This window comes from Dipodomys spectabilis, unplaced genomic scaffold (assembly GCF_019054845.1).
Source record: "Dipodomys spectabilis isolate Male_0828 unplaced genomic scaffold, ASM1905484v1 ptg000176l, whole genome shotgun sequence".
Classification (NCBI taxonomy): domain Eukaryota; kingdom Metazoa; phylum Chordata; class Mammalia; order Rodentia; family Heteromyidae; genus Dipodomys; species Dipodomys spectabilis.
Genome location: NW_024870853.1, coordinates 688,170 through 700,158, shown reverse-complemented (window position 1 = coordinate 700,158; position 11,989 = coordinate 688,170). Strand labels below are relative to the sequence as shown.

General features: G+C 38.9%; 1 protein-coding gene across 1 annotated transcript; it reads right to left on the bottom strand.

Moving 5' to 3' along the window:
• Nucleotides 1-860: 860 nt before the first annotated feature.
• Nucleotides 861-1,254, bottom strand: LOC122120668 (small nuclear ribonucleoprotein G-like). The gene has a single exon (XM_042694918.1). The coding sequence runs from the start codon at nt 1,207-1,209 to the stop codon at nt 979-981; it is 231 nt and encodes a 76-aa protein (XP_042550852.1). The 5' UTR covers nt 1,210-1,254; the 3' UTR covers nt 861-978.
• Between the last annotated feature and the right edge of the window lie 10,735 nt (nt 1,255-11,989).

Sequence of the window (11,989 nt, the reverse complement as noted above, 5' to 3'; positions counted from 1 at the left end):
GCTGGGATTAGTGGTACATGCCAATGTGTCCAGCCATTGGTTAATGTGAAATCTCACAGTTCTTCAAACCCAGTCTAACTTGAGCTGACAGTCTCAAATCTCCATATCCCAAGTAACCAGAGATAACAGACTTGAGGCAGCACCCCTGGTTATTATGGTTAGATTTTTTTATTGTGAAAATACTGTACAGAGGGGTTACAATTACATGGGCAAGATAGTGAGTACATTTCTTATCAAGCATTGTATCCTCCTCCTTTGTTTACCCTTCCCATCCTCCCTCCTCCCCCACCCAATCCTCCCCCCCCAAGTTGTAAAGTTGGTTTTTGACATGACAACTTGTACTTCTCATTGTTGCAACAGGTCCACCTGTATCCTTATTTAAATGACTTGTTTTTCCCCTTCCCCTCCACAAATTATACCGACATCAAATACAGTGAAAGCGGGGGTTATACTGTGGGGGAGGGACATACAAAGCAACAAAGAAATAATCTTATAATTGCGTTAGAAACAAATGCATGAAAGAAAAAAAACATTTAAAATACATATCTTAGGGTTCATTTTCCTAACATCACCTTATCTGACCTTTTCTGCTTGACTCATACATATACTAGATATTGCAAATAAGGGAAATCATGGAACCTATGTTTCTTTAGGCTTGGCTTACTTCACTTAATAAAATTATGTTTAGATTTTTGAGCAAAAGTCAAACTGTTTGTGAAAGTGACTATATCAGTGTTTTTGTTTCCATTAGCAAGATATATGGGTTATTAGTTCTGTCGGACTCGCCAACACTTGTCAAATTCTTTCATTTTAATTTTGTACAACAAAGATATAGAGGACACTTTGAAGAAGAATTTTTTTATTATTGTAAAAGTTTATTGAAAAATGTTAACTATAAAAATGTATATGACCAAATTTTATACAATAAAGAAGTCCCTTTGGAGAAGAGATGCAGATTTCTCTGATGAGCTGTCATTATTAAACTCGTTCCAAGGCTACTAACATGATGATACTATTTCCTCGTATAACCACCATTCCAATATTGTTCTGTTGCCCACTAGTAGCCATCTCCACACATTCATCTATCACCAGATTCATAAATGGATCAAATCCCTGCAATATTCCTTGGACATGTCTGCCACCATTTAATTTCAATGATAGCTTCTTGTCCATAAATTTTTTTAGCTCAGGAGGGTGAGCTTTGCTCATAGTTTCTAATCGGCGGGCTCAGAGATGCTTTGGAACGGAACTTGTTGCCTCTGAAGAAGAATCTTATTGTAATTTTAATTTTAATGTCCCTAATGCTTAGATGTACCTTTTGGCTACTTGTTTATCTTCTTTGGACAAATGTCAGTGCAAATTATATACCTAAAATTTAACTAGATTTATGCATTTTCATATTAATTTATAATAGTCTGTCATTTATTTTAGATTTTTTTTTTGTTGGTCATGGGGCTTGAACTCTGGGCCTGAGCGCTGTCCCTCAGCTCTTCAGCTCAAGGCGAGTGCTCTACAACTTGGGCTACAGTGCCACTTCTGGTTTTCTGGTGGTTTATTAGAAATAGGAGTCTCACAGTCTTTCCTGCCCGGGCTGGCTTTGAACCGTGATCCTCAGATCTGAGCCTCCTGAGTAGCTAGGATTGCAGGCATGAGCCACCAGCACTGGCTATTTTAGATTTTTTAATTTTTTAGAAAAGATCATATGGGGCCCGCAACCACCCCAACTGAACTCGGACTGCAACAACAACTGACGACCTACAGGGTGAGTACCCATCAGGGGACAGGGAATCCATCAAGGGAGACCAGAGCTGGAGGGAATCCCCAGACCCTGACCTAGACTCCCTACCCCAACACCCGGACCACAGGACCCACTAAAACTGGGAACTGTTCGAGAGCTCCACCAGCTGGTAGAGCACACTCTGCTGGCCAGGCCAGAGCAAGAGCGCCCCTGGAAGGGAGCTTAAATGCTCAAGCCAGGAACAGTGCCCCTGGGTCAAGACTACCAACAGTAGAAGAAATTTGAACTGTGTCCTCCAGGCTGCATAACCAAGGTGGTATACACATTAGCACAGGCCTAACGAGTGCGCTCCAGGCTGGGGCCGGAACCAGGCCAGGGGACCGGCGCCTGAACAAAGCAAAAAGGGTCAGAAGTGGGGCTGTGGCTCAAATGGTAGGGTGCCAGCCCTGAGCTGAAGAGCTGAGGGACAGCACCCAAACCTAGAGTTCAAGCCCACAACCAGCCCAAAACAAACAAACAAAAACACATCAGGAGCCCATAGCAGACTCCAGTATTTGGGAGAGTGCATCCAGAGCATCTGATCTTCCCAAGAGCACCCGCAGGAGCAAACACAAGCAGTCCAGGCTGCTCAACCCTTCCAAAGGCGGGAATTGCTACAGCAGAGAGCTGAGAATCCTAAGTGAATAGCAGCTGGAAATAGGCTCCCAACAGAATCCAGATCAGGCACAGACTCTCTCTACCAATAGAGAATCAGCAACCAAGCAAAGACAGACACACCAAAACAAGATTGAAGAGCAGTCTCCTGAACCCCCATGCGAAAATCACAGAGAAAAATCACAAGGTTTACCACTACCCAGGACAGCAAGCTCACCTCAAAAGCCAGCAGCCACGCAGGGGAGAGCCCCAGTGGGAGCAAAGCAGGAATGGAAGACAAAAACTACATCCAAGGGTTGCTGGAGGCAATGACTCAAGAAATAAAGCGAGAAATGGATCAGAAATTGAAAGAGCACAAGGATGAACTATCAAAAGATATACAGGACATCAAACAAAAATTGGATGCAAAAATAGAAGCTGCACAAACCTCAGTAAGAAGTGAGATAAACGCCAAATTAGAGGTAATGCATACTGATCTCACCTCATTGAGAGGTGAGATCAGTACTCTGAGAACCAACATTGAATCCATAAAGGGATCCATTTCCACCATGCAAACCACAATAGAAGCCACGGTCAACAGAGTGAATGAAATGGAAGGTAGAGTGTCAGATACAGAAGACAGAATACACCAACTGGACCAAAAAGTGACAGATATGGAAAAATCACTCAAATTAAACCAAAGGGAAATTCAAGAGCAAGCAGATAATGCTAAAAAATTTAACCTTCGCATAATCGGAGTGGACGAAGGTGAGGAATTCCAGAGCAAGGGAATGCAACACCTATTTAACAAGATAGTCAATGAAAATTTTCCCCACCTCAAAAACGACCATCTTAACTACATCACAAAAGCTTATCGAACACCCAACAAGCAAGATCCCAGGAGAAACACTTCTAGGCACATAATAGTAACAATGATGGATCTGAATAATAAGGAAACAATCCTGCATGCAGCAAAAATGAAGAAGGAGCTATACTACAACGGGAAAAAAATTAGAATCACTGCAGATCTCTCCACACAAACAATGAATGCAAGAAAAGCCTGGGAAAGCACCATACGAGCCCTGAGAGCCAATAACTGCCAACCCAGACTGATATACCCGGCAAAGCTAGCATTCACATTCGATGGAGAACTGAAAACTTTTAATAGCAAAGAAAAACTAAATGAATACATAAACATTAAGCCAGCATTACAAAGAATTCTAAGAGGGGGGACACAACCTGAAGAAAGCAACCAGGAACTGGGACCTGCCCCAAACAGGCATTACTCAAAGTCTAACTGAGCAAGCACAGGAGGAAAGGAAAGAAGAAAAACTTAGGAAAACGGAATGGCAGGGACAACAATGCATCTCTCTATACTTTCTCTTAATATAAATGGGCTGAATTCGCCAATTAAAAGAAAACGAACTGAGGACTGGATCAGAAAACAAGACCCATCCATCTGTTGCCTTCAGGAGACCCACCTCTCAGCCAAACATACAAACAAACTCAGAGTGAAGGGGTGGAAAAGGATCTACCAATCAAATTCCCCCAATAAGAAAGCAGGTGTAGCTATCCTGATATCTGACAAAATAAACTTTTCATTAAAATCAGTACAGAAAGACAAGGACGGACACTACATATTAATAAAGGGAACAATCCAAGAGGAGGATATAACCATCATCAACTTATATGCCCCAAATATTGGTGCACCCAGATATGTTAAACAAATGCTCTCAAACTTACAGAATAAAATAGATCCCAATACGATAATACTAGGAGACTTTAACACGCCACTCTCACCAAAGGACAGGTCTACCAACCAGAGGATTGGTAAAGAAGCTACCGAATTAAGTGAGGCCATACTTCAAGCGGAATTAACTGACATCTACCGAGTATTTCACCCTAAAACAACACAGTACACATTCTTCTCAGCAGCTCATGGAACTTTCTCTAAAATAGACCATATCATAGTTCATTCAAGGAACTTAAGCAAATACAAAGGGATCGACATAATCCCCTGTATCCTATCTGACCACAGTGGAATCAAGCTAGCTCTCAATAACAAAGCATACCGCAGAAATTTCTCTAATACATGGAAATTGAACAGCACACTCCTTAACAAGGCCTGGGTAACAGAAGAGATCAGAGAAGAAATAAAGCATTTCCTAGAACTCAATGAAAATGAAAACACCTCACAAAGAAACTTGTGGGACACAGCAAAAGCAGTCCTGAGGGGCAAATTTATTGCCCTCAGTGCCCACATCAAGAGAATGGAGACAGACCAAGTAAATAATCTCATGTTGCAACTAAAACAGCTAGAAAAACAAGAAAAAATGGGACCTAAAGCTACTAGACGAAGCCAGATAACCAAATTGAGAGCAGAGATTAACCAATTAGAAAATCAGAAAACCATAACCAAAATAAACCAAACAAAAAGCTGGTTCTTTGAAAAAATAAACAAAATTGATGGCCCGTTGGCAAGATTAATTAAAAAAAGAAGAGAGGAAACCCATATTAATAGGATTAGGGATGCCACGGGAAACATCACAACACGCACCCAAGATATCCAAACAATTCTAACAGACTACTTTCAAAAGCTATACTCTCTAAAGGAAGAAAATCTGGCGGAAATGGATGCATTTTTAGAGAAATACAAGTTACCCAAACTGAGCAAAGAAGAAGTTAACCAATTAAATAAGCCAATATCCTATAATGAGATACAGGAAGCTATCAAAAGTCTTCCAACAAAAAAAAGCCCAGGACCAGATGGATTCACAGCAGAATTCTATAAGACCTTTAAAGAAGAACTAATACCCATACTCCTCAAGCTCTTCAGAGAAACAGAGAAGGAGGGAGCTATCCCAAACTCATTCTACGAAGCCAATATCACACTCATCCCCAAACCAGGCAAAGACCCAACCAAAAAGGAGAATTACAGGCCAATCTCCTTGATGAACACAGATGCAAAGATCCTTAACAAGATTCTAGCTAACAGAATCCAGAAACACATAAAAAAAATAATACACTATGATCAGGTAGGCTTCATCCCAGAGACACAGGGATGGTTTAACATACGTAAGTCAATAAATGTAATCCAGCATATCAACAGAGCCAAGGTCAAGAATCACATGATTATCGCCACAGATGCAGAAAAGGCCTTTGATAAAATTCAACATTCATTCATGCTAAAAGCTCTGGAGAAAATAGGAATAGAAGGAACATTTCTAAAAACAATAAAAGCCATTTATGACAGACCAATAGCCAATATTATACTTAATGGGGAAAAGCTACAACCAATCCTCCTAAAAACAGGAACAAGGCAAGGATGTCCACTGTCTCCACTCCTCTTCAACATAGTCCTAGAACCCTTAGCCAGGGCAATAAGGCAAGAAAAAGACATTAAAGGGATCCGCATAGGGAAAGAAGAAGTGAAACTATCCCTTTTTGCAGACGACATGATACTATACCTCCACGATCCCAAAAACTCCATCCCCAAACTTTTAGAAATCATAAGTCACTTCGGCAAAATAGCAGGATACAAAATAAACCCACAAAAATCAGTTGCCTTCCTATACACTGATAACGCACAGGAAGAGAGGGAAATAAAGGGAGCAACCCCATTCACAATAACCTCCCAAAAAATAAAATATTTAGGAATTAACCTAACCAAAGATGTAAAAGAACTATTTAATGAGAACTATAAAAAGTTAAAGAAAGAAATTGCAGAAGACACTAGGAAATGGAAAGACCTCTCATGCTCCTGGATAGGCCGACTTAATATAGTAAAGATGGTGATACTTCCAAAACTAATATACAAATTCAATGCAATTCCTATTAAAATCCCAATGACGTACATCACTGAAATACAGAAAACAGTCCAAAAATTTATATGGAACAACAAAAGACCTAGAATAGCCAAAACAATTCTAGGGGATAAAGACAATATGGGAGGGCTATCCATGCCGAACTTCAAACTCTACTACAGAGCTATAATCACAAAGACAGCATGGTACTGGCACAAAAACAGACCCGAAGACCAATGGAACAGAATAGAAGATCCAGATATAAATCCACAGGCCTACAGCCAGCTGATATTCGACAAAGGAGCCAAAGACATACAATGGAAGAAACACAGCCTCTTCAACCGCTGGTGCTGGGAAAACTGGGCAGCCACATGCAGAAAACTAAAAGTGGACCCCAGCCTATCACCATGCACCAACATCAACTCAAAATGGATTAAAGACCTTAACATTAAACCTGAATCTCTGAAACTACTGCAGGACAGAGTAGGAGAGACACTTGAACTAATAGGCACAGGAAGGAACTTCCTGAACAGAGTCCCAGGGTCACAACAAGTTGGAGAGAGACTCGACAAATGGGACTACCTTAAAATAAAAAGCTTCTGCACAGCTAAATCTATCGCAACTAAGCTAGAAAGACAACCAACTAATTGGGAAAAAATATTTACCAGCAATATATCAGACAAGGGGTTAACATCCTGTATATACAGGGAACTCAAGAAACTAATCCCTCCCAAACCTAACAAACCAATTACTAAATGGGCAAGGGAACTAAAGAGGGACTTCTCAAATGAAGAAATAAAAATGGCAAAGAAACACATGAGGAAATGTTCATCATCCCTGGTGGTGAAGGAAATGCAAATAAAGACAACCCTGAGATACCACCTTACCCCAGTCAGAATGTCCCACATCCACAAATCAGCCAATGACAAATGCTGGAGGGGATGTGGAGAAAGAGGAACCCTATTACACTGCTGGTGGGAATGTACACTTATACAACCACTTTGGAAAGCAGTCTGGAGGGTCCTTAGAAAGCTAAAGATTGACCTCCCTTACGACCCAGTCATACCACTTCTAGGCATCTACCCTGAACAACAGGAACCAATATACAAGGACACGTGCACCTCCATGTTTACTGCAGCACTGTTCGCAATAGCTAGGATATGGAAACAACCTAGGTGCCCCACCACAGATGAATGGATCCAAAAATTGTGGTATCTATACACAATGGAATATTATGCAGCCATTAGAAATGACAAAATAATGGCATTTGCAGGGAAATGGATGGAGCTAGAAGGAATCATGTTGAGCGAGGTAAGCCAAGAACGAAGAGACAAACGGTACATGGTCTCCCTCATAAGTGGATGCTAAATCCAAAAGGTTAGGTGATACGACAAAACTAACAGGACTTAAGAAACAAAGAACTCCCGCTCATCTGGTTGAACCACTACTAAATATCCTCATGCTGCTGATCACAAATATGGTATATAACATGTGAACACTGTTATATATTACAGACTGTGGTAGACAATTTGCTCCAGGGAAGTTAGAATGAACTTGTGACTTTGAAATTATGTAATCATTTAATCACAATCAAAAAAAAAAAAAAAAAAAAAAGAACCTCGGGGAAGGGAGGGAGGGAGGGGATGGTAGGGGGAAAACAATGGAGGGGGTAACAATGTTCAAGAGGAAGTGTACTCATAACCTCACTCATGTAACTGTAACCCTCTGTATAGTAGCTTTACAATAAAAAAAAAAAAGAAAAGAAAAGAAAAGATCATATGGGTTACTGTTTTACTTTCTCATTGAGTTTCCTTTCTATAAGATATGTTTAAATGGTGGGGTTGAATTGAACTGTTATGTTTCCTATAGTGGCTTAAGTTCTCCAGTCTCACACAAAAAAATTCACCTATGTTTATGCTTTTGGTGGTAATATTCAGATCTTTAAATCATACTGAAATCATTTTTGAGGTATAACCCAGGCTTATTTTTTCATGTAACCTGAAAAACATTCCATATTAAATGTGCATCCTGTTGCTCTTAGGTGTAATGTTGTATGAGTGTCTGTTAGGTCTACCAAATTTATTAATTGAAAATCTTCTATTTTATTGATGGTGTAACTACTATTGTTCAATTGTCTATTTCTCCTTTAAAGTCTATCAACTTACCTCTCTTGTCTGGCTTCAAATCACAATCTTCATCCTGCTTAGGAGTTAATATCATAGGCATGAGACACTGGCACTCTGACTTTGTCAGCCTTGATTAAGTAAATAAATCTATTTCATTTTGGAATGTGTTTCTTTATTTCTGTTAGCAATTTTTGTCTGAAAATCTGTTTGGTCTAATGATAGTAGGGTCACTTCAGTTCTTTTGCTCTTATCGTTGACTGATGGATCATCTTCTATACTTTTACATTGAATATTTTGTCTCTGATTCCAAAGTATACCTTTTATTTAGATCTCATATAGTTGAATCATCCTACTTTTGGTTGTTGCTCATTCTGACATACTCTGTTTTTTCATTATTCTTTTTAACTTACTGATATGAAATGGAATTTGTTTTCCTTATGTTTTGTATAACTTTCTTCCTCTTTCCTACATTACACTTTCTTTTGCTTTAAATATTTTGTGGTACGCCATTTAATACTTTTATAATTCTTACGTACTTTTGGAGTTTGTTAGTGTTCTTAAGTAGATTACATTCAGCAACTCATTTACAGCACTCTATCTTAGATCTATTCAGTTTAATTTTAATGGAAGGCAAAAACAAAAAGAAATACTATTATGTAGTTCTTTTAAACTCCCTTATTTTACTATGATCCATACATAGTACCCCTCATTTGTCCATATACACAGGCTTATAATTATTTGTATATTTTTAATAATCTGGTAGAAAAAGTCAATCATAAGACTTAGCAAAATTTTTATCGTTTTTGAATGGCTCTTTTTATTTTTATTTTATTTATTTTTATTATTGTGAAAATACTGTACAGAGGGGTTACAATTACATGGGCAAGACAGTGAGTACATTTCTTATCAAGCATTGTAGCCTCCTCCTTTGTTTACTCTTCCCATCCCTTCCCAGTCTCCCCCTGCCCCCCCACCCAATCCTCCCAGCCCCCCACCAAAGTCGTAAAGTTCGTTTTCGACATGACAACTTGTACTTCTCATTGTTGCAACAGGTCCACCTGTATCCTTATTTAAACGACTTGTTTTTGCCCTTCCCCTCCACAAATTATACCGACATCAAATACAGTGAAAGCAGGGGTTATACTGTGGGAGAGGAACATACAAAACAACAAAGAAATAATCTTATAAATGTGTTAGAAACAAATGCATGAAAGAATAAAAAACATTTAAATACATATCTTAGAGTTCATTTCCCTAACATCACCTTACCTGACCTTTTCTGCTTGACTCATACATATACTAAAAATTGCATATAAGGGAAACCATGGGACCTATGTTTCTTTGGGCCTGGCTTACTTCACTTAATATAATTTTTTCCAAGTCTTTCCATTTCCTAACAAATGGGCAATGTCATTCTTTCTGATGGAGGCATAGAATTCCATTGTGTACATATACCACATTTTCTTGATCCATTCATCTACTGAGGGGCATCTGGGCTGGTTCCATATCTTAGCTATGGTAAATAATGCTGCAATAAACATAGTTGTGCTGGTAGCTTTAGTGTGGTCTTGTTTGTAAACATTTGGGTAAATGCCCAAAAGTGGGATTGCTGGGTCATAGGGGAGCTCTATGTGAAGTCTTTTGAGGAACCTCCATACTGCTTTCCAAAGTGGTTGAACAAGTTTACATTCCCACCAACAATGAAGTAAGGTTCCCTTCTGTCCACATCCCCTCCAGCATCTGTTGTTGTTAGAGTTCTTGATTTTTGCCATTCTAACTGGAGTGAGGTGGTATCTCAATGTTGTTTTGATTTGCATTTCTTTTATGGCTAGGGATGTTGAGCATTTCTTCATGTGTCTATTGGCCATCCTTCTTTCCTCTTCAGAGAAGTTTCTCTTTAAGTCTTTAGCCCACTTATTTATTGGGCAGTTGTTCCTTTGAGGATTTGTTGTTGGGGGATTTAATTTTTTGAGTTCCAAGTATATTTTAGATATGAGACCCTTGTCCATTTTATGGCTAGTGAAGATCTTCTCCCAATCCGTGGGCTTTCTATTGATCTTGCTAGCTATGTCCTTTGCCATGCAGAAGCTCTACAACTTCATGCAATCCCATTTGTCCAACCTTTCCTTGATTTGTTGTGTTTCTGGGTCTCTATTAAGAAAATTTCGGCCTGCTCCAAGGAGACCTAGGGTTTCTCCTATTCCATCCTGTGATGTTTTCAGAGTGTCTGCTTTGACTCTGAGGTCTTTGATCCATTTGGAGTTGATTCTGGTCCAGGGTGATATATAAGTATCTAGCTTTAGTTTTCTAAAAGTAGTTAACCAATTTTGCCAGCACCATTTACTGAAGGGGCTGTCTTTCTTCCATTCTATTTTTTTAGCTCCCTTATCGAAGATTAGATGGCTATAGGTCTGTAGGTTCATTTCTGGGTTTTCAATTCTATTCCATTGGTCCTGAAGTCTGTTCTTGTGCCAGTACCAAGCTGTTTTGATTACTGTGGCTTTATAGTAGAGTTTGAAATTTGGTATTGATATTCCTCCAGCAGTGTTCTTTCCGTTGAGGAGCGTTTTTGCTATTCGGGGTCTTTTATTATTCCATATGAATTTTTGGATTGCCTCTTCTATTTCCTTGAAGAATGAGGTTGGAATTTTGATAGGTATGGCATTGAATTTGTAGATAGCCTTGGGAAGTATTGCCATTTTCACGATGTTAATCTTTCCAATCCAAGAGCATGGGAGTTTTTCCCATTTTCTAAGTTCTGTTTTGATTTCCTTTTTCAAGTTTTTAAAGTTTTCATCATAGAGGTCCTTCACTTCTTTGGTTAAGTTAATTCCTAGGTATTTTATTTTTTGTGGGGCTATTACAAATGGAGTTGCTTTCCTAATTTCAGCCACACTTTTCTCATTGTTGGCATACAGAATAACCATTGATTTTGGGGGGTTAATTTTATACCCTGCTACTTTGCCAAAGTTTTGAATCAGCTTGAGTAATGGGAGTGGAGTCTATGGGATTCTTTAAATACAAGATCATGTCATCTGCAAAGAGGGAGAGTTTTATTTCTTCTTTCCCTATTTGGATCCCCTTTATGTGTGCATCTTGTCTTATTGCTGTAGCTAGGCATTTTAATACTAGATTGAAGAGAAGTGGAGAGAATGGACATCCTTGTCTTGTTCCTGAGTTAAGAGGAAATGGCTTTAGTTTTTCACCATTGAGTATAATGTTGGCTGTAGGTTTTTCATATACAGCCTTTATTGTATTGAGGAAGGTTCCATGGATTCCTAATTTTTCCAAAACCTTCATCATAAAGGGGTGTTGGATCTTGTCGAATGCTTTTTCTGCATCTGTTGAGATAAGCATGTGGTTGTTATCCTTGCTCCTGTTGATGTGATGAATGATATTAATTGATTTGCATATATTGAACTAGCTTTACATCCCTGAAATGAATCCTGTTTGCTCATGGTGTATGATTTTTTGGATGAATTTGTTGAGAAGTTTTGGATCAATGTTCATCAAAGAAATAGGTCTATAGTTCTCTTTCTTTGATGAGTCCCTGTTGAATGGCACTTTTTATAATATAAATTATTTCTTAATATTCATATCCATTAAGGTAAATATAGAGAGTCACTCAAACACAGATGTGCTAATATGGTCTTCCAGAGAAATATCAGACAAATAAAGCATAAATAATT